The 27571-nt window shown below is 33.9% G+C and overlaps 1 protein-coding gene across 7 annotated transcripts in view; it reads left to right on the top strand.

Annotated features, from left to right (window-relative positions):
• The window catches only part of ZC3H13 (zinc finger CCCH-type containing 13), a 98333-nt gene that overhangs the window by 25799 nt on the left and 44963 nt on the right, over positions 1 to 27571 (top strand). For all 7 annotated transcript variants that reach the window (XM_046664072.1, XM_046664073.1, XM_046664071.1 and 4 more), the window contains 4 exons: positions 6447 to 6555; positions 14912 to 15051; positions 15677 to 15837; positions 21292 to 21489. In XM_046664072.1, the coding sequence (XP_046520028.1) occupies positions 6447 to 6555; positions 14912 to 15051; positions 15677 to 15837; positions 21292 to 21489 (608 nt within the window). The remainder of the gene's footprint in view (positions 1 to 6446; positions 6556 to 14911; positions 15052 to 15676; positions 15838 to 21291; positions 21490 to 27571) is intronic.

Genomic DNA, 27571 nt, shown 5'->3' with positions numbered 1-27571 from the left:
GAGTACTCCCACTATAATAAAACTAGATCCTGGATAAGTGGCAGCAAATGCATTTTAAATGCATTGCTGCTTACATAAAACAGCAAAAACAAAGAAACAAAAACAGATAATTGAATCTAAGAATTGAGCAGCAAATTTGAAAGCTGGTGGTGACATTGAGTCTTTTACAGATATTAGAACTGGTCAGAGACTAAGCCTTGGGCCCATCTCAGAAGAGAGAATTAGTAAATTGGAAGATGGAACTGAAGAATTTATTCAGAATGCAGCATGTAAAAACAAGGTTATAGAAAATATTGAAGAGGCTCAAAAATGTGGGAGAAATACTTAGAAAATCTAATGTACATCTATCTGGAATCCCAGGAATAAATAGAATGTGGGAAAGGCAGCAATGAAAGAAATAGTGGCCAAGAATTTTCTATAATTGATGAGACATAAGTCTCCAGATACAGAAAGCCCAATACATAGCAAGTTAGAATATTTTCTTGAAATTGCAAAACACCAGAGACATAGAGAAAATTTTAGACTCACCCAGAGAAAAAAGGCAAATCCTCCTATAAAGTAGCAACAGAATGATGTTAGTAACAGCAATGGAAACCAAAAGTCACTGGAATAATATTTTTGAAGTGCTGAGATAAATCTGTCAACCCATTGGTATGTACCTAGCAAAACTGTTTTTCAAAAATGAGTCTATAATGAAGAGATTTTCAGATAAAATCGAGAGTGTTGACTACCAGGAGACCTTCACTACATAGAGAATGCTTAGAAGGATATACATCTGCGAGATGGAAAATGACCTTAGAAGGAGGGTCTGAAATGTAAATAGTAAAGGTGAACATAGAAAATGTTTACTAATTTGGAAAGTCTGTTATGGCCTGTGCAGTTGTCAGAAGTGTGGCATTTACTTTGAGAAGGTGAATTATAGTACCAAAAGTGTAGTGTAAATTGCTTTTAACTCCTCAGAATTCATTCCATTATTTTTTCTTTTTCTAGTAATACTGTGGTTTGGGGAATTGACCCCAGATTTGTTGCTGGGCCCTGATTAGTCTAATCTAGTCATAATGATCCCATTCTCCTTGCTAATGCAGTTGATTCAGGAGCCAGGGCTAAATCATTTAGCCTGTGGCTATTACCTTGATATCAGTTACTTATTCAGGTCTGGCTGTGTGACTGAAGTTGCCCTACTCAGATTGAAGGAAAGAATTCTTATTTTGTGGTTGGAGAAGGCACACTGGGGGAACCTCGATTGGTTGTTATTATGGTAAAAGAAATATGCATTAATGTGAAGTCAACATTAGGAACAGCAGAGCTATAAGAAAGGAAAAAAACAACAAAATTTGATCTATAATGATTTCAGCATGTTACTAAATCATTCAGCCCTGAAGTTTTACCCTCTTTCTAGACTCCATTTTATGTGAGATTGTAGTTTAAATTTATATAGTTTAGAAGATTATAGTTTCTTGTTTAAACTCCACCAAAAACTCCTTCCTTCAAAACGTAAGTTAGACTTCATTGATACTAGTGTGATTTCAGTTCTAAACTAGGAGAAGTGGAAGCTATCTACTGCTCTGGGAAGACTAGATAAATTTAGTTATCTCGTTTTATTGAAGCACATTGGCAAATTAGTATGCCCAGAGAAGATGACAGGTGATGAGACGTGTGGGAATCATGAAATGTTAATATGTGATCAATGTGTAGGGTGCCTTTGGCCTGGTATAAGAGGATGTTGAAGAGATTTAGTAATAGTGTTCAAATATTTAAACGGTTATCATGCGGAAGAATTATTAGATTTGTTTTGCACGATTCGAGAGGTCAGAACTACTTTCAATCAGTAGAAATTCTGGAGAGATATAAGAAAGTTGTGATCATTGTAAGAAAGAATTTTCTAATATAATCTTTAGAACTCTGAAAATGGGGGCAAAGGGTTGCAACATTGAAAAGCTGTCAGTGGAGACCTTGGGAGTAAATTTTTTTCCAGAAAGTCTTCTAACGGAGGACTTCTATAAACATGCAGTGTTTAAGAAGAGATTTTCTACATGGGGGAGGAGGTTGGATTATATTACTTACAAAGACCTCTAACATTTTATTATCCTAGCTGCTAATCTGGTTATTATAATACCAGTTTTCAACTCTTTTAGCCTCAACATTTCTTTTTAGGTCAAATTCTTGGTAATCCTTCTTTACTATCAAATAATAAAATTGATAATGAATATAATCTGCCCCATATGTATAATGTTTAAGAAATGACTATGGATAATATAAAGTAGAAATAAAATGGAAGTAATTTTAGTAAAAGTCCACAATCATTTGTTGTATTTCTGAAGTGTAAGAAACTTTTAAAACCGCACATTGTCCTTAAGTTAGGCATATACTTATTTCACAGCAAAACCTGATCTTAATTGACATGAAGTTAATTTTTACACAGTTGGTGAATTCATATATTTTGCTGCAGAAATATTAGTATGTTTGATCACAGGTTGCTGCTCCAGACCCTATTAGCAATATTACTTAACATATTTTGAAATCCTAAACAATTCTAGATTTTTAAAATATCTGATCCCAGAGGTACTGGCTAAAATATTGTGGTTCTTTAACATGTATTTCAACATGTACGTGTCCAGAATAGCTAATTTAAAATACGTAGTAAAGTAATCAGATGGTCGCACTTTAATTAATATGTTTACATTTAAGAGAAGTAAGATGACAAGCCATTCTGTTCAAGAAATACAGAAAGGTAAAAGAGCAGACCATGCTGTGCCACATGCAACGAGTAATACCAGACCCTGTTTATTTGAGCATGATAAGAGAAAGGGGAAATAACTTTATTTGACAAAGGAATAACATGCGTAAGCAAGTTATACACTGTTAAAATGGACAAAATGAGGCAATACGACATTTTAAAAAATGACCTGAGCCTTCTTACTAAGTGTTATCAAAATAATTTCCTATATTATGACTTGAGGCAGGATAGTAACAAAATTTTAGGAGAAAAACATATCTTTTAACTTGAAATTTCACCACATATTGAAGTCTGCGTTCAGTCTCTAGTACTTAATAATAGAAGTTATATATGATCTCTGGGCACAGTATCAGAGTCATATTGAAAAATAATAGACAATTCAAAAATTACGTAACTTCAATATGTAGGGTAAATATTATGAAATATTTACATAAATTATTGTTAATGAAATTATTACATTTCTGGTTCTAAATCTGTTAAAAATATTCTGTTACAAATTTGCAGATTATTTTGTTTATGGGTCAGCACTACTGCTCTGAAACCCTTTTCAACTAAATTTGTAGTTGGATATTACATAATACTTTAAGAAGACAGAAAACACAATATATTATTCAATAATTTGGAGGTAATGTCCGATAAAATTTTTGATATAGTATATATTAATGTATATTTATAATGGGTTTAAGCCATAGAACATTTAAAAGTTGCTTGGGATATAGAATAGTTCTTCCTTGATATTCCTCAGAATATATTTTAAGAATAAAAATAGATTGTGTTTCTTCTTTTCCTTTTGTCTTATGTATAAATAGCTCATTTCTTTTTTTTTGATCTTTTACCATTTTTCCATAGCTAGCTCTACTCTTGTATAATCTCTTAATAATTTTTGTCAGCCTCTCTTGTTTTACTCAGCAACTGTATATGTCATTTAGCAAGTACTGCTTACAACATGACTTCATACCTGAATATGTAAAATTTAGGGTCAATTATAATATATACTAGATTTCTTTAAAAAGAAGACTTCAAAGAGAAGTTCATTTATGTTTTAAGCAGCCAAATTTGGGGTTTTTTTTTTACTGTTTTGATTCTTTTTTTTTCTATTTAATTTTTATTGAGTTTATGATAGTTTACAACCTTGTGAAATTTCAGTTGTACATTATTGTTTGTCAGTCATGTTGTAGGTGCACCCCTTCACCCTTTGTTCTCACCCCTCAAACCCCCTTTCCCCTGGTAGTCACTAATCTGTTCTCTTTGTCTACGTGTTTAACTTCCTCATATGAGTGGTGTTGTACAGAGATTGTCTTTTTCCATCTGGCTTATTTCACTTAACATAATTCCCTCAAAGTCCATCCATGTTGTTGTGAATGGGACGATTTTATTCTGTTTTATGGCTGGGTAGTATTCCATCGTATATCTATGTATATATACCTTATCTTCTTTATCCACTCGTCAGTTGATGGGCACTTAGGTTGCTCCCACGTCTTGGCTATCGTAAATAATGCTGCAGTGAACATAGGGGTGCATGAGACTTTTGGAATTGCTGACTTCAAGTTCTTTGGTAGATATCCACTAGTGGGATGGCTGAGTCATATGGTATCTCTATTTTTAATTTTTTGAGAAATCTCCATACTGTTTTCCATAGTGGCTGCACCAGTTTGCATTCACACCAGCAGTGTATGAGGGTTCCTTTTTCTCCACAACCTCTCCAACATTTGTTACTTTTTGTTTTGGTTATTTTTGCCATTCTAATGGGTGTAAGGTGATATTAGTGTAGTTTTGTTTTACATTTCCCTGATGATCAGTGATGATGAACATCTTTTCATGTGCCTGTTGGCCGTCTCTGTATCTTCTTTGGAGAAATGTCTGTTCATGTCTCCTGCCCATTTTTTGATTGGATTGTTTGATTTTTTGTTGTTGAGTTGTGTGAGTTCTTTATATATTATGGAGATTAACCCTTTGTCAGATATATGACTTGCAAATATTTTTTCCCAATTAGTGGGTTGTTTTTTTGTTTCGATCCTGTTTCCCCTTGCCTTGAAGAAGCTCTTTAGTCTGATGAAGACCCCATTTGTTTATTCTTTCTATTGTTTCCTTTGTCTGAGAAGACATGGTGTCTGAAAAGATCCTTTTAATACTGATGTCAAAGAGTGTACTGCCTATATTTTCTTCTAGAAGCCGTATGGTTTCAGGTCTTACCTTTAGGTCTTTGATCCATTTAGAGTTTATTTTTGTGAATGGTGAAAAAGAATGGTCAATTTTCATTCTTGTGCATGTGGCTTTCCAATTTTCCCAGTACCATTTGTTGAGAAGACTTTCTTTTTTCCATTGTATGCCCTCAGCTCCTTTGTCGAAGATTAGCTGTTCATAGATGTGTGGTTTTATTTCTGGGCTTTCAATTCTGTTCCATTGATCTGTGCACCTGTTTTTGTACCAGTACCATGCTGTTTTGATACTGTAGCTTTGTAGTATGTTTTGAAGTCAGGGATTGTGATGCCTCCAGCTTTGTTCTTTTTTCTCAGGATTGCTTTAGCAATTCGGGGTCTTTTGTTGCCACATCTGAATTTTAGGATTCTTTCTTCTATTTCTGCAAAGAATGTCATTGGGATTCTGATTGGTATTGTGTTGAATCTGTAGATTGCTTTAGGTAGTATGGACATTTTAACTGTGTTTATTCTTCTAATCCACGTGCATGGAATCTCTTTCTTTCTCTTTATGTCGTCATCAATTTCTTTCAGGAAAGTCTTGTAGTTTTCGTTGTATAGGTCTTTCACTTCCTTAGTTAAATTCACGCCAAGGTATTTTATACTTTTTGTAAGCGGCCAAATTTTATGTTTTGTAATGCCCAGAAAGAACTTCTAGCACTTACTGTCCTTGTGTGTTAGCGTCTTTCATAGTCAGGATTTAAAGTGTTAATAAAAGTGAAGCTGTGATGGGTAAATAACAGTTATATGACACTGATTTCTTTAGTTTCTTACCACTTAGTAAAATGTGATTTGGAGTCTTTATCTTATGTAATAGGATACTTAATTAAATTTTATAAGCTGAATTACTATTGTTTTGTCTAAAGGCTACTGTTCCACGTAGAATAAAATGTAAAACCTTCTGTTTTTTAGCTGCAATATAAGGACTAGTTACCTAACTATGTTAGCTACCATTTTGGTCTCATCAAAATAGGGAAAATCTCTTTTAAAAGCATTTATGAAATTGAGTTTGGATTTATCCTTAGATATGTAGGAAAATGCTCTTACGTTAGTGTATGGCAAGTCGTAGATTAGCACTTACTTTTGAGAGTCTGCTGTGAATGGTGCAGCCCTTTTTTAGTCATTTTTTAATAGTCATAAATCCTTCTATTATATTTTGTCCATTTTAAACTGTCCTTTCCCCTGTGATTTGCACATAGAAACTTAGTATGTAGTATACTTTCAAATGCTTATTAAAGTATTAGATTTGCATTGTGTATTTTAAAATCTTAGTTACTCCTTACATTTACCAAGTTCCTTGTTCTTTAGGAGAATGAATATAATATATTCTTTTCATTGTGGTGCTACACTACAACTTGTCATTTCCTCTGCTTTGTCAATAAGTGATTATTTGCAAAACTGATTCTTTAATGAAACAAGATGAAGGAAGTTAGAAATATTCTGTATTACAATAATTACCTCATATGGTTTTTAAAAATATAGTAATCTGTATGTATGTATGTACTTTTTAGAAAGAATCTTCAAGAGGGAGACATAGGGAAAAGGAAGACATAAAAATCACTAAGGAGAGAACTCCAGAAAGTGAAGAAGAAAATGTAGAATGGGAAACTAATAGAGATGGTGAGTTTCAAAAAATTTTTGTTTATATAGTCTATTTATTTCTTGTTGACTTTGTAGACTTTTTGTGGACTTCAAAATACTTTTCAACTGATCTCCCTATTGTTTCAGAAACATCTTATTGACTTTTTTCTACCTTATTGAGCTATAACGCAGAAAATGGCATATAGTAGCAGAACAAAGGCAGGGAAAGCTGTTTGCAGTGTGTTTTTCAACTTATCCATCCTTTTCCCCCCCTAGAACTTTATTGTGCAGCATCCGAGTCCTTAGGAATTTTGTTACATTTGTAAAACTTTTAAGTTCTTCAATTCCAAGGTTAACAAACTTAAATCTAAATTTATGTTTGTTGTTTTACATAAAATATTATAGGTGAGATTTTTAAATCTTAAAGACTTGGGAAAATTATTTCCAAGAAATTGTTGACTTTCATCTTTCAGAAGAAATCCTAATCAGATGATAATTGATTATGATCACGATAATTGATTATGATTATGAAGTGAGACCTGGGATTTGTTCATGAAAAATTAACAAAATCTTCTTTGAGTACTTGTCTTAACAAGGAAGCGTTTATTTTCACACCATGAATGTTCTCTCTTCTCCACTTCTGTGACCTTCTGGAAGGTAGCCCTATAGCCTCACAGTACCAAATATAGAGAAAGGGAACTCAGATTTGTTGAATGCATTGGATATGCTGGGCATTTTAATGTAACTCATTTTGTGACCTCATTAATTCATTAGCTTTTAGATGACAAAACTAAAGAGTTTAAGAATTTAAGCAACTTCCTCAGCACTAAGCTGAAAACTTAGACCAGGGGTTGGAAATTATAGCTTCTGGGCCAGCCACCTGTTTTTGCAAATAAAGTTTTATTGGAACACAGCCATGCCCATTTGGTTACATATTTTCTGTGACTGCTTTTGAGCTACCAAGGATGAATTAAATGCTTGAGACAGCCAACAGCCTGCAAGCCTAAAATATTTGCCACTATATTTAAGAAGAATCTCTGAAGACACACACTACACTTGAAAAGTACTCTAAATTTGAACATCAGTACTTTTTAAGGAAATCCATTCTATCTTTGGACCGTGTTGTCTGTTAAAACGTTGCTTCTAAGAATAAATAGGAAACTTCCCTTTGATTAGTTCATTGGGATTTTATAAACCAATCTAATACCTCCTACAAACAGTAAAGGCAGCTATAATGTCCCAGTGTAGTTAATTAATTAGTTAATATATTGAAATAAAATATTACACACCTTGACTGTTCAAGATTGGATAGCTAACTTTTCCTTGATATAAGGGATTAACTCCTAACACACCCAATATTCTTTTTTTTCATTTTAAGTATTTTTGGAAAAAATACATTCTGAAATGTATTGGGTATTTCTTATCTTTAAAAATAAAAATTTCTCTATTCCCATTACAGTAATGCATGCAATTGTTGAAACTTTAAAAGATACAGAAAAGCCTAAGTCAGTTCTCTCCTTGTCTTAATAGGAGCTATTTCAAACCCTCTCCTTAAAATCTCCAATGCCTTCATTTCTCCTGCTTGTTGTTTACTACAGAGAGGTGGTACAACTCTTTATCCACAAACTCCCTCAACTTCCTGCCACCATACCTACAAACTAGTCTTTTATTCACGCCTAAACTTTTTTACTTCTCTCTCGTTCTGTGTAAGAGGCTGACTTCCTGCTGTATAAGGTTATATTCCCCTGTATTCTGGGTCTGATTTCCTCCCACCTCTGCAATCTTGTTCATTTATTATACATTCTCTTTTGTGTCTTCAATATCCATCTTGACACATTTTCTCTTCTCCCGTATTACTTTTAGCCATCACTCTGTTTATCCCCACTTCACAACTAAATTCTTGAGAGAGTTCTGTAGCTTGCCATCTCTACTTTTTCACCTCATACTTATTCCGTCTTCTGATCCATGTCATCATTAAAACTGCTCTTAAAGGTCACTAGTAACCTCCTCTTTGCTAAATAAATGGAGACATACTTCTCTTGGTCCTCTATAACCTTTCTGCATATGACACTTCTGAGAGCCTCTGTCTTCTTGAAACACCTTCCCGTTGGCTTCCGTCTATCACCCTTCAGACTTTTATCTTTCTGTTCAAGCTCTTTAGTCTTCTATAAAGGCTCCTTGTATTCTATCTGTCCCTTAAATGCGATTCCCAAGGCTTTGCTCTAGACTATCATCAAAAAAACTGAAGTGATTTTACTGTAAGAGCCTTTTATGTACAAAATTCTTTTAAAAGGTGAGTAAATTTCTTTTATAGTAGCTCTACGTACAAAATATTCACATCGCTGTTTCTTGTTTTCTCTTGATTGAAGCTCAGAGATTTTGATCGTTGTGTATCTCTGTGGTTTAAAAGTATCTCTTGGAAGGATATTGAAGCATGGAGTTAGTCACCTCAAACCCCAGGTAGTGAGACTGGACTGGTTTAGTAGACTTAGCTTCTGCATTTTCAGTCTAAAGTGAGTAGCAGTTTTAAGTGGGCTCAGTAGAAATTGGTCTTCACTAGTATTTCGCAAACTTTTTGGTCTCAGAACACTTTTCACTCTTTTTTTTTTTTTTTTTTAAAGATTTTATTTTTTCCTTTTTCTCCCCAAAGCGCCCCGGTACATAGTTGTGTATTCTTCGTTGTGGGTTCCTCTAGTTGTGGCATGTGGGACGCTGCCTCAGCGTCGTCTGACGAGCAGTGCCATGTCCGCGCCCAGGATTCGAACTGACGAAACACTGGGCCGCCTGCAGCGGAGCGCGCGAACTTAACCACTCGGCCACGGGGCCAGCCCCCACTTTTCACTCTTTTTAAGGACCCCAAAGAGCTTTTGTCTTTGTGGGTTATCTGTTTCATGTTAGAAATTGAATCTGAGAAATTTTTAAAATATTTATTTATTAATTCATTTGACAATCGCAATAATAAATATCCCAATGTATACTTTTATGGAAAATAACTATGCTTTGAAGCAAAAATAAAAATTATGGGGAGGTGGCAATGTTTTACGTGTTTCTGCAGATCTTTTTTAACACCCAGGTTAATAGAAGACATCTAGATTTTCATATCTACTTCTACGTTCAATCTGTTAGTGATATCATGTATCATGTGACTTCTGGGAAACTCCACTGTACACTCATGAGAAAATGAGTAAACTAGGCAAATAATGTAGTATTATAGAACTATTTTTGATCTTCTGGAACTTTGGAAACTTCTCAGGGACCCACAGGAGTCATCAGACCACTCTTTGAGAACTGCTTGTCTCTAGAAGCAGCTTCTAGGACTTGCGGTTGTTTTCCCTTTGGCTAACTTCTTTTCTCACTTTTAATTTTTCCTTCCAGATGAAATCATGCTCTCAGGGCATCAGTAACATCTATGTGTTAATGATTCAAATATCTGGAGCTCTCAGTTGAGGCATCTGCCAACTGGATATCTCTATCTGAGTTCTGTATCTTAAGAGCACCACTTTCCTACTAGATTTCCAAAAGCCTGAGAGTCATTTTTGATACTCCTTTTCCTCAGCCTAGACATATATAGAGTTCTGACATTTCTACCTACTGAATGTCTTTCAGAACCACCTATTTCTCTAAATTACTACTCATATTCTAGTTCTTAAAATATTTGTTTATCGCCTATAAATATATTTACCAAAATAACCTCCTAACCTGCTGCCTTGAGGTTAGTCTTGTCTCCTCATTCATTCTCCACTTTGAAGCCAGAATAGTCTTTAAAAAGATTTTTTTTTACCAAAGTATAATCTACATTCAGAAGAGTGTGCAATTCATGTGTGCAACTCATTGAATTTTCACCAACAGAACAGGCTTGTATAGCCAGCACCCAAAGCAATAAATAGAAAATTACTGGTATCCTATAAGCCCCCTTGTGTTCCCTTTCCAGTCACCACCTCCCAACTCCTACCTCCAAAAGGTAACTACTGTCCTGAGTTCTGCTACACTGATTAGTTTTTTCTGTTTTTGACCTCTGTATAAGTGGAATCTGTAGCATGTACTCTTTTTGTTTTTAGCTTCTTTTGCTTGCAATATATTTGTGAGATTAAACCGTATTATTTATTGCACATAGTTGTAGTTAGTTAATTCTTGTTGCTATATAGTATTTCATTGTATGAATATACCATAATTTATCCATTCTGCTGTTGATAAACAATTGAGTAATTTCCAGTTTGGGGCTATTATGAATAAGATGCTATTACTGTTCTTAATCATTTCTTTTGGTAAACGTGTATCCATTTCTGTTGAGTTTATGTCTGGCAGTAGGATTACTGGGCCCTGGAGTTTGCATATGTTCATCTTATTAGATACTGTCAAGTCAAAAATGGTTGTCATTACCCATATGATATTTTTTGCCTTTTTCATCTTAGCCACCCTGGAGGTGTGTAGTGGTATCTTACTGTTTTAGTGTGCATTGCGCTATTGACTAATGAAGTTGAGAACTTTTTCACGTTTATTGACCATTGTATAACCTGTTTTGAAAACTGTCTATTCCAGACTTTGCCTATTCTCCTATTGTGTTACCTGTTTTTTAATTGTTGAGAATTCTTTCTATATTCTGGATATAAGATCTTTATCAGACATATGTATTGTAAATATCTTCTCTCTGTGAGTTGCAGAGTGAGCTTTTAAAAGAATAAATTGGTTTATTTCATTCCCCTGTTTAAAATTCTCTGATTTCCCATTGCCCTCAGGATCAAGTACAAATTCTTACTGTACCTACAAAACTTTTCATTATCTAGTTGCTTCCTATATTTCAGTCCCTGACCCCCAAGTCTGTGTTTCCTGTTTGGTTCCTTAAACTTCTCTTATTTGTTTAGCATAAGAATCAGTGCAGTAACATAAAAACCAAAAATATCATTGCAGTAGAAGAGAAAATGTATGAACATATTTGATAATCTTGAAGGTTGATACATCCTCCTATAATAAAGCATAAAACCCAGAAGCCATAAAAGATTTGATTACATAAAGATTTAAATTTCCTGTAAACTAAACACAGAAGTTAAAAATAGATCACTTTAAGAAAAGAGTTGACATGTGTAACATGTAAGCATATAGTAAAAACACTATAAACATATACAGTCATATGTCGCTTAACAATGGGGATATATTCTTAGAAATGCATTGTTAGGCGGTTTGATCACTGGAAACGTCATAGAATGTACTTATGCAAACCTGGATGATATAGCCTACTACACACCTAGGCTATGCAGTAGTCATCTTATAGGAACACTGTCATATATGCAGTTTGTTGTTGTCTGAAATGTTGTTATGCGGCACCTGGCTATAATGAGCTTCCACAAATATATAAGAAAAAGTCCAGTTGAAAAATGGGCAAAAAATCCAAAAATTGGGTAGGTAATTCATAGAGGAAATAGAAGTGGCTAGTAAATGCTCAGGCTTGCTACAGGAGAATGCCAGTGAAAATAAAGAGATAGCATTTTTCACCCATCAGATTGGCAGAAATGAAAAATACTAATGTTATCAAGTGGAGTTTGGATTGGTAAAGCTGTTTTGGAGTGCAGTTTGGCAATAATAAAAATAAAATTATACTTGTCTTTGATCCAGCAAATCTAGTTTGAGAAATCTGTCCTAAAGAAATACTTGCACATGTGAATTAAGGTAGGTGTCAAAATAGTCATTGAAGTGTTTTTTATAACAGCAAAATATTGAAAACAAAGTAAGTATTATCAGAAAGAAACTGGTTAAATTAATTATGGTATGATATGGACATACCATGAATTGCTTTGCAGATGTTAGAATGAAGGTAGTTTTGACCTCTATGTATGACATGGAAAGATTTTCCTATAGGGCAATGTTGTAGTTTTAGTCCCATTATTTTAAAGAGTATAAATATTAAGGCTTATTTTTATGCATACAATGCTAAACTATTTAATGGCATTATCACTCTAGTAAGGATGGCAGTGGGAGGAACATAAGGGGAATTCCATATTTTACTCTGTGTACTTAAGAATTAAGACTTTGACAGTGAGAATGTATACATTAAAGACAAAATAAAGTACTCGTATATAGTCTTTAATCTTTACACATATACTTTTTATATATCTATGATTATTTGCATATAATAGATTACTAGAAGTAAAATTGTATTAAAGGGTATGAATGTTCTTTAGGCTTTTACTTATACTGCCAAATTACTTTCCAGGATAGATGTGCTAGTTTACATTGCAGCCACCAGAGCATGACCATGCCTTTCACCTGTACCTTTGCTGATGCCTAATATTATAATTAGGAAAAAAATGGCCCTTTAATACATGAAAAAGGCATATTTATATATCATGTTCATTTCTTTCTTTTTGTGAATTGCCTGCGCATGTCCTTTGCCCATTCTTTTTTTAATTAGTAAGAATTCTTTATGTATAAAGAATGTCAGTCTTTTCTTATGTATTGCATGTATTTTTGTTATATATTCTTAAAAACTCTGCCTTGTTAGATGTACCATTCTAATTATGTTTAATATTTTCCTGATGACTTAGAATTATCTGTATGAATCAGTTTTTATAGGGCAATTGTAATGATAACCTCAAGCTGTAAGATACGGGAGACATTTTCTAAATTTATTAAATGGTTTTAGACTTTTATTTTTGAGTTCCATCTTATGTTTTGTGCTTTCCAGTTTTTCTTTTTTTGTTAGGACTATCAGTTCCAGTGTACCTGAAGTAGCCCATCTTTATAGGCTAGGAAAACGTCTTACTTGTGATTATAATTTATGTAAAATAAGAATAAGTAGTTTCTGAGTAAAGACGTGAGAGGTTTTCCTCTAAGCAAAATATATTAGCTGTAGTTCATTGACTTTGACATATATTTTAACTGCTCGGGCCTCACCACCTTGGTTGGGTGGTTGGGAATTAAGGACTGAAAGCCAGCTTCTCAGTTCTTACGTGTGTTCTGTGTTGGTGATGTTTTCAGATAGCAGTTTTTCAGTGGGCAGAGCATTATTGATAATACCTTCAAAAACACTGTAAATCATTCTTCTCAATTAATACTCTTTCTTTGTTTTATCCTTGGTATTTGGTTCTAGAATTTTATCTATCTGTTAATGGTTTAAGGACACAGTCAAACTGGATCATTGAGCCCTATTATTCACTGATGTAAAGTGCCTCAATGGAATGTAAAAGTGTAACTAGAGATAGCCATTATTTGTTTAATTAAATTCAGTATCTCTAATTATTTTATCTAATAAAAGCTATATGCCTTTAAATAGTTAGTAATTGCTTTCTGACTGACACGTGTCATTTAGTCTATTTTATATGTGTACTGAGAAATGGTCATCATACTCCAATATAAGGCAAGTAATCAAGTTTAGTCACACAGGTAGCAGATAGATAGCTACCTTCTCAGTGCCCAAGCATGAATGGATAGTTGGCATTCTAATGTATTTTACCTATACATGACAATGGTGTCCGTTTTCTTGTGCTTTAAGCAATCAAATAGGACTACTTATCATTATTGTTTTTTAGTTCTTCATTTTCTTTCTTTACCCAAGGTTCAGAAGTGGTGATCTTAAGTGCTAAAAGTGTAGTTTGAGAAGGCATCTCAGTTTGTGATGAGTAAAGCCCAACATGGTCATGTGCTAGGATAGAAGTCAGTGAAATTCCCTCCTCCAGGCTTCTTGGCATTTATAGCAAATGAGGGTGAGAGGTTCAGTGGCAGTGCCAGTAGCCACAGAAAGCTTGCATAGATTGTAATGAAGTACCTTAGCACACAACTTTTCCCGTTGTTTTTCCCCCTTAACCAATCTTCATATTCTTTTCATTGGAAATAGAGACATGATATCAGATCCACTGAGGAGATGGACAGTTCTGAGCTAAGGAACTGGTACAAATTACTCATGTACACATTGGTATTAAAATTACTTTATTTTTAGATACAAATTACTTGCGTCACTAATGAAAAAACAAAACCATGGAAACAATGTTGTATTCCTAATGTGACCTTTATTTGATACTAATGAATCTTTAAGAAAATCAAGGAGATAATGAATCACATCATATGCAGAATGAAATATTGAAGGCTTTGGTGTCTTTAATGCCTAGAATTTATAGCTGAGTGTTTTAATTGTATCTTTTAAAAATCCCATCTCCTACCCAAAAGCCTAAACCCTAGACAATTCCCAGAAAACCCAGGAACCTTAAAAATGTATGGCTTTTCATAAAGAAATCAGCCGTATTGATTTAGTCCTTTGTAGAAACAGCATATGTGTCTTTAGTCTTTCAGAAGTATCTAATTCTAATGAAAGAATCTACCATTTTAATTGGTGTAAAAATGCTCTAATTTTTGTTATAGATAATCATGATAGTTTCTGATAAGTAATGGAAATTTTATTTTAAAGATTCTGACAATGGAGATATTAATTATGATTATGTTCATGAGTTGTCATTGGAAATGAAGCGTCAGAAAATACAGAGGGAATTAATGAAGCTGGAACAAGAAAACATGGAGAAGAGAGAAGAAATTATTATTAAAAAGGAGGTATGCCATTTGTTGAAATATATGTTAGTAATTAACATCAACATGGATATTGATCAGAGGACTCATTATCTGCTTGTTACATCTTAAATTGTATTAGAATATTGATACATTGGCCAACTTACTGTATATCAGTCACTTCATATCGTAATCATTTAATCTTCACATTACTCTATTAGATAAATATGAAATAATTTTGCTATTGAACAAGTGAACAAAACAAGTTCTGTTGCCTAGAGTCACCAGCTAATGTAAAATGGGATTTGAATCTACGTATGTCTGTTTTTAGGCCTATGCTATTTCTAGAATACTTGCTTCTTTTCTAAAGAGGAGAGGGGGAGAGAGAGAGAATTTATTTCAATGTAATTTGTGATTTTTCTGAGGACATTTTCAAATTTCATGATTTTAGTTTGCTTTATTGATATTAGCGTTATGTTAGGGCAGTTAATTAGCGTATTGGTTAAAAGTGTGGGTTCAGGAGTCAGACTAACATCAATACGTGGTGGCTATCATAACACAATGTTTCATCTCAAGTTTGGTATGATTTGAAAACACATGCTTTGTTGTCTGATTTTAACAGCCATGATTGGAGGAGTTTTTGAATTGACTTACTGAATTCTTTTGAAAGGTTTCACCAGAAGTGGTTAGATCAAAATTATCTCCATCACCTTCTCTGAGAAAGTCCAGCAAATCTCCAAAGCGAAAATCAAGCCCTAAGTCGTCATCTTCAGCTAGCAAGAAAGACAGGAAGACAACTGCAGTATCCTCTCCCTTGTTGGACCAGCAGAGGTCAGTAGGGCGATAATGGTACTAGAATGAAATAGCTTTTTCTGAAGTGATGTTCAAAAGAATTACTTAGTAGATTACAGAAGGGTACTTTTAATACACTTAGTATTTAATGTAAACTTTTTTCTTCTAAAAAAAAGTGAAATGTTTCAATTTAAAAGAAAATTACAGAGAACAGTAAAAAATGTCTGTCACATCTACTTATGCTTCAGAGCTTTTTATTTTTTAAGAAATAAAACATAACAGATGCATTTCCTGTCCTTCCCACTTGAATTTGGCGTTTATGATACTTGTGCATGTGTGTTTATACTTTCATAATATGTGTTATTTTGCAATATATAGTATTTTCATCTATTTAATCTTAATGCAGGTACATTATAACTTCTGCAACTTAGTTTTTCACTTAATATGTTTTAATGCTTACCTATATTGATATATGTAGTCTTAGTTTTCATTTTAGTATTTGTACTATTTATTTGTCTACTTTTCTGTTGGACATTTGTTTTCAGTTTTTAGCTATTGCAAATTATACACAATGGAAATTCTTCTTGTCTCCTTGTATACATGATCAAGAGATTAAGTTCTTTATAGTATATGTGTAGCAGTGTGAATATATTTAGAATTATTGTAGTAGCCAGTTGGCAAAATAAAAATAGAAATGATTAAATATGAATACATTGAGGAACTGAGAATAAGGCAGGAAACACTTTTTCATTTAATGTCACTCTGTACTATTTAAATTTTATTTTAAAGTGCATAGGCTGATTATATTTAAGAAAAAAGTTAAACTAAAAGCCTCTTCCCAACATTTGACTAGTCGGCAGACCCTGTCTATCTGAACCCATAATGAAATTCATATTTGCCGTCTTCTTTCTAGTTTCTAGAGGCTTTAACCATATTTCAGACTTTTTGACTAGACTATTATATCATCCTACTAACTGTATTTACTTTATCTAGTATCCACTGCCCCATACATATAAACACTTTCATTCAGCTACCTCAACCCATTCATTTTACGTATTTTGTGAGAGAAATCTTGAACAAACAATTCCAATTAATTTATTATGCCATTGAAAAACTCAGTGGTTTTCCATTCTGTTGATGAAATTCAGATTTTTTAGAATGATACTCATACTTTGATCTTTGCAGTCTTGTCTATATTTTTGTCCAGTATTCCTCTTATACTGTTCCACCTTCAGTCTTTCAACATCTGGCTCAAATTCTTTCTTTTCCAATAAGTTTTCCCATTTTTCCTTACTGAACATAATTTCTATTCCCTTTGTATATCTTTCAGATTTTATTTATGCCTCCCTGTTAATAATAATTGCTGTTTGCATTATATTTTATCTGTGGCATACATGTTTTACAACCTCTATTAAATTTAAGCTCCTTGAAGATTGGGATCTTGATGGCTCATTGTTCTGTCTCCCCATAGCACTTACTTTGCATAGAGCTTTGCATTGTAATAAGGCACTCTCTGAAGGTGACTTGATCTTCTCGTTTGCTTCTGGGATTGAGTAAATATTACACAGGGATGTGGAAGAAGTTGGACTATGGAGTGATTTGATTCACCCCACTTACTCTTTATCCTCTTTGCTAGCCAGTTATATAACTTTTGGTCAGCTCCATTCATTTCCCAGAAAAAACAGCATACCAGAAATACTCTTTTTTCATTTTCTTCTCCTTTCTATTTATAAAATCTTTGAAATTTAATCTCTTCATAGAAAGTTTTGCTAACTATTTGGATGAAGGGTTAGTTTCATCCTATTCTTTTTCATCTCGTTTTCTCTTACTGCTTTATTAGTAACTCACTTATCCTTTGATGAATATTTAGCATGAATAATTACATTGATTTAACTACTATGTTTTCTGTATTCTAAGATGTTGTTGACTTTGAGATGCACCATTAATTTAATAATAGAAGCAGAAGGGCCTGGAAAACAGTCCATGAAAGGTACAAAGAAAACATTGAATTGAACATAGCATTTCTTTGGCATGCAGTTTAGATTTCCTAGAGTCTGTCAGATCATCAATTTTTAGTTTCATTGCTGGATCATATACTATAAACTCTTTGAAGACATGTTAAGCAACAACTAAGGATTAGAATTTCAGTTAAAATTCAGTGGAGTGTTGCAACCAGTGCTAGTAAGTCAGCTGAGGTGACAATCAGGTAAACAAACTCCTTGGTCTTACATGGTTATCATATTAAGTAGGCAGAGATAATTACAGATAAATTAAAACTCACGCTTCTCCCTGAAAGTTGGCAGTTTTCTTTCGTTGTAAGATATATTGTGATAGTAAGCTTTATGCTGATATGTGAGATACAGTGTGGCTTAGAATCAGCAAGTGTATTATCTATTCTGTCTGTCTACATTGTTTTTTAGTTTTTATTAGGTAAATTTTTCTTTATAGCTCTTTGTATAAAGATGTATGAAGTTTTTAAAAGCCATTCAAAAGAAATAGTTTTGGGGAGAGAGGATCTAAAAATGATAGAAGTAGATAATTGAGCTCTATGCCACCAATAGGAAGTGGGCTCTGTGCCAAAGAATAATCAACTAACTTAAAAATGTCAAAAGATTTTGTTGACTTCAGAAAGTACAAAACCATTTTTGCCCCCTTCAGTTGGAAGGCACTTGAAAACCTTACATCTGTAACATCATTGTTTTTTCCAACCGCATATATTTTTGAAGGTAATGTGGAGAAATTCTGCACTTTAGTGAGTGTATTGAGATAATCCTCGTTGTTATCATAGCTTAATCCAAAAATGTGAGTTTAACACAACAGAAGTTTATTTCTCACTCAAGTAAAGTCAAAATGGTGTTTCTGATTAACAGGTGGCTCTCCGGTACATGGAGATTGAGTACCCCAGGCTCCTGACTATGGCTGCACTTTCTTGGGTTTTTGAGGACACCAAACTATAGAATGTGCAAAGAAAAAAATTAGTTAGAGTATTAAACTTATTTAGGTATACAGCTTACAATTACCTGGAGTATAAGAGTCTTTTATTAGTTTGGCCTGGAAGTATATCATTTCCACTCACATTCTTTTGACCAGAACTTGGTCACTTGGCCACAGCTAACTTCAAAAAAGTCTAAACAGGGGCCGGCCCAGTGGCGCAGCGGTTAAGTGCGCACGTTCCACTTCGGCAGCCCAGAGTTCCTAGGTTTGGATCCCCGGTGCAGACATGGCACTGCTTGGCAAGCCATGCCGTGGCAGGCATCCCACATATAAAGTAGAGGAAGATGAGCACGGATGTGAGCTCAGGGCCAGTCTTCCTCAGCAAAAAGAGGAGGATTGGCAGCAGGTGTTAGCTCAGGGCTAATCTTCCTCAAAAAAAAAAACAAAAAAAGTCTAGACAGTATAGTTCAACAATGTGCCCAGGACAGAAGTTTGGTAAACACCTAGCTAGTCTCTGTCACAGGCACTAATGTGAAAATACAGTTTGTGTGAAGAATTACTCTATCATTTTATCTTGAAAATGGTTTTTAAAATAATTTTTCATACAGATACCAGCTGTTGATTAGTTTTTGTCTTTTAAGTGGGAAAATATTTAGAAGTGCAGACATTTATCTCTTATCTGTTAGATACATAAAAAGTTTGAGTCATTTCATAAATACGCAGTGAGATATGTGCTAATAATGGTTCTTGGCAGAAAACAAAGATGAAAAATAGATCTGGTCATATTTTACTAATTTCTGACTTGCTAGGTGGTTAAACCTAGCAAGGTTTAAGAAATAGTAAGACATAGATTAAGGGCGAAGAGCTAAATTTTCTGAATGCTTACCATGATTGAGTCAGTTGCTTTTGTACTGTTATCCTTTTTTAATCTTACCAGCAGTTTTGAGGAAGATACTATCCATTACCTTTTTATAGCTAAGGAGTCTTGGGATTAGAGAACTGAAGGTCACAGGAAGTAAGTTCTGGGATTTAGCAAACCAGAGAGACGTGGGTTGTGTGGAGAATTGATGAAATAAAAATAGAACAAATTGAGTAAAAAACTTGAGGTTTCAGATTGAAATGACTCACTGAGTGCTAGAAAAGCATAACAAAAGAAGATCTAGGTTTATCTCAGTGCAATTTTTAGTTTCCAGGGAATAATGTTTTATAAGCATCCCAGCAGGAAAACCAGGTCACCTGCATAGGAAAGAAATTGACTCTCTTTGGGCTTTTCATCTACAACACTAAATGCTACAAGATATTGTAATATCATATATATACATATTTTTTTATATTTATTATATAATATTGTATATATGTATAATTATATGATGTTTATAGAGCTCTGAGGGAAAAGGATACTTGACAACAAAATGCTGTATTCAGTCAAATTGTTTAGGTATCAGGTAAAGACAGACAATTTTGGATCTATGAGGGCTCAAAGTTATACCACTTAGATAAAATTATTTAAAGTGCCAAGTGAAACAGGATCATCTATATCTAGAAATCAATTCCAGGTAGATTAAATGTGAAAGACAAAATTCCACAATTTTAGGTAACCATCTTTGTAATCTAAGAGTTGAGAAAGATTTCTTAAGACTCAAAGATTTAAATGGATGTTTACTAACAATGCTTAGGATTTCATTTATAGGTAATGTAATTGTGTGTTCTTTATAATGATGAAAACATGGAAGACACCTAAATAGCTTAATATGAGGGTCTGGCCCTTTGTCATAGTGGTTAAGTCCAGTGCACTGTGCTTCAGCAGCCTGGTTTTGCGGTTTCAGATCCCAGGCGCAGACCTACAGCACTGTCAAGTTGTGCTGTGGTGGTGACCCATATACAAAATAGAGGAAGACTGGCACAGATGTTAGCTCAGGGCTAATCTTCCTCACCAAGAAAAAAAAGACTTAATATGAAATTGTTCAAAGAATTTATAGGGCATATCTATTAAATTCTATAGTCTATAAAAATAATTATTTAAATCTACTTTTTGTTATAGAAAGATACTCGTGCTTTATTTAGTACAAAAAATTTGATAAAACATTGTAATAGGATTGAGGGGGGTGGGAAAGAGACATGGGAAGAGTGTGGACATGTATCCAAGGTGTTAACAATGGTTATCCTTGGGTAGTGGAATTATATGTGATTTTTACTTTCTTCATCTACTTTTCTATATAAGTTTAAAAAAAAATTCAGTTCATGCAGTTGTTTTATTTTATATTTCCTGTCCTGAAAGAATCTCTTCTTAGTCTACCTGCATTTTTTCTGAGAAACCTACCCTTTAAAATGATATAATAAGCAGTGTTAATGAAATAAGTAGCAAGTAAATTAATTCTTTGCTTGTTTCTGTGTATTATTTTTTTCAGGATATTGATTACAAATATACAAAGTAGTAAAAGGCAAGTTATTGAAAAGAGTGCTATCATTTTAAAAAAATGCTTTGTTAAAATGAAAAAACATTCATTTGACCTTCCAAAAATATTTGGACCTCTAATGATAGCTTTATGTTACCTTCAGGAATTCCAAAAGCAGTCAAAGTAAGAAGAAAGGACCCCGCACTCCTAGTCCACCCCCTCCTATGCAGGAAGATATTGCTCTGGGGAAAAAATATAAAGAAAAGTATAAAATAAAAGATAGGCTAGAAGAAAAACCAAGAGATGGAAAGGACAGAGGACGAGATTTTGAAAGACAAAGAGAAAAAAGAGAAAAGCCACGGTAAGTAAGATTGTATGTTTCAAGTCTTACTTTTGTAGAATCTAAAACAACTTTTCAGAAGATTTTAGGCATTACTGTAATGGATTTTTTAGTGTTTTCAGGTCTGTGTATGTATATTTAATAATTTTCATATTGAATTGTGGATAACTTCACTTAAAATTTTTTATTATGATTAAAAAACAAAATTTCTGGGGTTGTCCCCATGGCATAGTGGTTAAGTCTAGCACACTCTGCCTCGGCAGCCCAGGTTCACAGGTTCAGATCCCGGGTGCAGACCTAGACCACTCGTCAAGCCATGCTATGGTGGCGACCCACATACAAAATAGAGGAAGATTGGCACAGATGTTAGTTCAGGACTCATCTTCCTCAAGCCAAAAAAAAAGGAAGGTTGGCAACAGTTGTTAGCTCAGAGCAAATCTTCCTCACCAAACCAAAACAAAATACCACACCGTAAAATTTCCATCTTAACCATTTTTACGTGTACAGTTTAGTAAAGTAACATTCACATTGTCATGAAACAGAACTTTTTCATCTTGCAAATCTGAACCTATACCCATTAAATAACTCCCTTTCTCTCCCCTCTCACCTCCAGCTCCCCAGCCCCTGGTAACCACCATTCTACTTTATGTTTCTATGAATTTGACAACTTTAGATACCTTATGTAAGTGGAATTGTGTTGTCTTTTTGTGACTGGCTTGTTTCACTTAGCATAATAATGTCTTCAAGGTTCATTCATGTTGTAGTGTGTGACTGGATTACCTTCCTTTTGAAAGGTGAATAATATTCCATTATCTCTATATACTGCATTTTGTTTATCCATTTATCTGTCAATAGACATAGGGATTGTTTCCACCTCTTAGCTATTGTGAATACTGCTGATGTGAACTTGGGAGTGCAAATATCTCCTCAAGACCCTTTCAGTTCTATTGGATATATAACAAGTAGGATTGCTGGATCATACAGTAGTTTCTATTTTAAATTTTTTTTTTGAGGAACTTTCATACTGTTTTCCATACCAGTTGCACCATTTAAAAGTCCTACCAGTAGTGTACAAGGGTTTCAGTTTCTCCACATCCTCAGCAATATTTATTTTCTGTTTTTTGGATATTAGCCATCCTAATAGATGTGAGGTGATGTCTCACTGTCATGTTGATTTGCATTTCACTGCTGATAGTGACATTGAGCCTCTTTTCATATGCTTATTGCCCATTTGTATATCATCTTTTAGTAATATCTATTTAAGTCTTTAACCTATTTTTTAATTGAGTGGGTTTTTGTTGAGTTGTAGGAATCCATTATATATTCTGGGTATTAACCCTGTATCAGATATATGATTTGCAAATATTTTCTCCCTTTTCACTCTGTTAATAGTGTCCTTTGATGCACAAAAGTTTTTAAGTTTGATATAGTTCCATTTGTCTGTTTTTGTTTCTGTTGCCTGTCCTTTTGGTGTCATATCCAAGAAATCATTGCCAACTCCATGTCATGAAGATTTTCCTCCATGTTTTCCTGTAGAAGTTGTATAATTTTAGATCTTACATTCAGGTCTTTAATCCATTTTGAGTTAATTTTTGTGTTATTGTGTAAGGGTCCAACTTCGTTTTTTGCGTGTAGATAACCAGTTTTCCCAGGACCACGTTTGAAGGAATTCCCCTTCCCCATTCCCCATTGAGTAGTCTGGGCACTCTTCTTGAAGATCATTTGACCATATATGCAAGGATTTATTTCCAGGCTCTCTATTTTACTCCATCGGTCTGTTTGTCTTTATGCTAGTAGCAGACTGTTTTGATTAGTCTTGCTTTGTAATACGTTTTGAAATCGGGAAATATGAATCTTCTTTGTTCGTCCTTTTCAAAGTTATTTTCGTTATTCAGGATGCCTTGAAATTCCATGTAAATTTTAGGGTGATTTTTATATTTCTGCAAAAAATGCCATTGGGATTTTGATAGGGATTGCATTGAATCTGTAGATCACTGGGTAGTATGGAATACTTAACAATGTTAAGTCTTCTGATTTATGAGCATGGAATGTCCTTCCATTTATTTGTGTCTTTAATTTCTTTCAGCAACGTTTTGTAGTTTTCAGTATACAAGTCCTGTATTTGACCTTCTTGGTTAGATTTATTTCTAAGTACTTTATTCTTTTTTGTGCATTTGTAAATAGAATTATTTTTAATGTCCTTTTCAGATTGTTCATGGTTAGCATATAGAAACACAACTGATTCTTGTGTGTCGATTTTATGTCTTGCAACTTTGCTGAAGTTATTAGTTCTAACAGTTTTTTTTTTCTGGTGGAATCTGTAGGCTTTCTTACATATAAGATCATGCCATCTGCAAATAGAGATAATTTTCTTCTTCCTTTCCAATTTGGATGCCTTTTATTTCTTTTTCTTGACTAATTCCCCTTGCTATAACTTTCAATACTGTGTTGGATAGAAGTGGTGAAAGCAGGCGTCTTTGCCTTGTTCCTTATCCTCAAGGGGAGATTTTCAGTCTTTACCATTGACTGTGGTGTTTGCTGTGGGCTTTTCATAAATGGCCTTTGTTATATTGAGATAGTTGCTTTCTATTCCTAATTTGTTGAGTGTTGTGTTTATCATGAAAAAGTGTTGAATTTTGTCATTGTTTTCTCTTCATCTATGGAGATGATCAGGTGATTTTTTTTCCCCATCCTTCTGGTAATATGGTGTAATCCATTTTCCAATGTTGAACCATTCTTGCATTCCAGGATTAAATCCTACATGGTCATGGTGTATAAATCTTTTAGTGTGTTGTTGAATTTGGTTTGCTAGTACTTTGTTGAGGATTTTTGCATCAGTATTCATCAGGAATATTGGTGTGTAGTTTTTTTCCCTTGTAGTGTTTTTGTCTGGCTTTGGTATCAGAGTAATACTGGCCTCAAAGAATGAGCTTGGAAGTATTCCCTCTCCTCCAGGTTTTGGAAGAGTCCCCAAGGATTGGTGTTAATCTGTTAATTCTTTGGTAGAATTCTCCAGTGAAGCCATCAGGTCCTGGGGTTTTCTTTCTTGGAAAGCTTTTAATTACCAGTTCAATCTCCTTACTTATTATTGGTCTGTTGATATTTTCTCTTTCTGAATGATTCAGTCTAGGTAGGTTGTGTGTTTCTAGGAATTTATCCATTATTTCTAAGTTATCCAATTTGTTAGTGTACAGTTGTTCAAAGTATTCTCTTGTAGTCATTTTTATTTCTGTGGCATCAGTTGTATTGACCTCTTTTTCCTGGTTTTATTTGAGTCTTCTCTCTTTTTTCCCTTGGTTAATCTAGCTAAGTATTTGTCAATTTTTTTGATCTTTTCAAAAATCCAACATAGTTTTGTTGATTATGTTGGTTGTTTTTCTTTTCTCTATTTCATTCATCTCTGCTCTAATCTTTAGTATTTCCTTCCTTCTGCTTGCTTTGGATTTAGTTTCTTCCTTTTGTGGTTTCTTGAGTTGTAAAGTTAGGTTGTTGATTTGAGATCTTTTTTATTTTTAACGTATGCATTTATTGCTGTAAACTTTCCTCTTACCACTGCTTTTGCTGCATTTCATAAGTTTTGATACGTTGTGTTTTCATTTTCATTTGTCTCAAAGTATTTTCTAATTTCCCTTGTGACATCTTTGACTTAATGATTGTTGGAGTGTGTTGTTTAATTTCCACCCGTATTTGTGGGTTTTCCAGATTTTCTTCTGCTGTTCATTTCCGTTATGATCATAAAACATACTTTGTATGATTTTAGTCTTTTTGAATTTGTTAAGACTTGTTTTGTGGCCTAAAATGTGATCTGTCCTGGATAATGTTCCAAGTGCATTTGAGAAGAATGTTTATTCTGCTATGGTTGGGTGGAGTGTTCATTATATGTCTGTTCAGCCCAGTTGATCTACAGTGATGTTCAATCCTGTATTTCCTTATTGATCTTTTGTCTGTTAACAACCATTAGCTTTTTGATATAAATAGACTTATAAAAAAGAGCCAGCCACTGAAAGATCTGAGACTCTTCTGAAAATCTGTTCATTTTGAAATTTAATAATTGTTTCAAAATTTAGAGTGTATGTCACTGAATTGAGTAATGTAGATTCTGTATATTTAATAAATTACTTCTCATAAACCAGTTTTTCTCTACTCTAAAGATAGTACTTCTTAAAAGTCTGTTTTCAAAATGGACAGGTTATGAACTCTTGATTTTTAAAATTCATTTATTTAATGCTACTTAAGAACAAGTATCCTTTTTATAAAAATCTACTTGGAGGTAATATTTTTCGGGTTCACACGATTTGTGAAATGGCTACAGATTTGATATGGATGCTTTCCCCTTGTTTTTTATTTTTTTAAATTAGTTTTCAAGTTTATTCTTTCATGAAATTAGCATTTCCTCAAGACAAAATGCAACTCTTTAGAGAGCTCTCAGTCTCTTTTCTTCTTGAGTTACAGTGTAATGGAAAATGCGTAAACATTGATGCAAAGAGGAACTTGTATCTTGGCTCTACCAGTTACTTGATTCAAGACCCTGAATAAGTTTGTTTTCTGAGCCTCTATTTTTTCAACTGTAGAATATACATGATTTTGCCTGATAGTGTTGAGGTGAGAATATTAAATGAGATAATACTTAAAAAAATAAGCAAAGTGCTCAGAAAGTGTGTCTTTATTTTCCTACTTTAGTAATAAATTATAGCATAATAATATTTAAAAATACCTTTCCATTTACAGGTTTTCACTTAAACTATATAGTTAATAAAACGTATCCGTAAAGACACTTAGCTTTTTCTAACTTTTCTACTTTTTTTCTGACTGCACTTATGCAGTATCACCTGGATTTAGAATCAGCTGTTAGTAATAAGGACTCAGTTTAGGGCGTTTAAGTACATAAGGCAAGAGTACCCAAACTTGGATGCCTGATTCCAATCCCCAGATATTCTGATTTATTTAACATAGGGAGCAACATTGGTGTCTAGATTTTTAAAAGTTCACTGGCTAATTCTAGTGTTCAGCAAAGTTTGGGAACCATAAATTGAGATTCATTCTCTCATTTAAAGAAGCTTAGAGGGAGGCAGTCCAACACAGATCACAGTGTTACATGAAGTCATTGAGGATCCAGGTACTGTCTTTCTTCCTTGTGCATGCTGTTTTTTTCAGGGTTATCTCATGGTTGAATATAACTCCTGATGCTTTAGCCTTTACATCCATATTCCAGAGACCAGAAAAAATTAAGGGAAGAAAACCTAATCTTCCTGGAAGTCTCACACACTATTTCCCCTTACATCTTTTCGGTCAGAATTTAGTCACATGGCTACATCTAGCTATTAGGGAGTCTTGGAAATCTAATTCTTTAGCTGGGCATATAGCCGATCCAAATAAAATTGGGGTTACTGAAGGAGGAGAGAATGGGTGTTGGGACAGGTCATTGCAGTCTCTGCTACACCTGTGAGATGCCATTTCTGTTCATGTTATTAAGTGACAAGATTATTAGAGTAAAAGCAGGGTTATCTGGCACTTTATCTGGAAAGCTCTATGAACTGGTATTTGTTCTATCATTCAGGATAAATTATCCTAGTAAGCAGTTAATGTTGCTTTATAAGTTCAATAAAACCTAGTCTTTTCCCAAAAAAAGATTTTGGCACTAAGCCTAGGCCTTTCTTTGTCTTGAGAAGAGATCATCTTATCTAATTTATTTAGATGAATCAACCCCCCCCCCCCCCCCCCCACCCCGTGACTTAGAAGAAGCAGAATGATTGTGTCAGCTGTTGCTAGGATCTGGCAACATTGTGTTTTATTGCAGCAATAAGAGAATGGTTAACTGGAGCATCTACAATTCTTGAACATATTTTCCTAAAATATACTCTGAATTTTATTCAATCCAGTAGGTATTTTTCTGAAAAATGACATGTAAATCAGATATAAATTCTAAGTGTACTTAGTGATTTACATGATGAAGTCTTTATTCTTCTCTAATGGTTCTTGTTTTGTTATTTTGACCCAGAAATCTCTGAAAGGTGATTCTTAACATATATCCCTAGATAGTTCACCATTGAAATGGTAACACATTCTTTGTATTATGAGGAACTGAGTAATACACAGGTTGATT

Source organism: Equus quagga, chromosome 6, assembly GCF_021613505.1.
Source record: "Equus quagga isolate Etosha38 chromosome 6, UCLA_HA_Equagga_1.0, whole genome shotgun sequence".
In the NCBI taxonomy this organism is placed as follows: domain Eukaryota; kingdom Metazoa; phylum Chordata; class Mammalia; order Perissodactyla; family Equidae; genus Equus; species Equus quagga.
The sequence above is the reverse complement of the archived record's forward strand: the minus strand, read 5'-3'. Positions and strand labels throughout refer to the sequence as shown.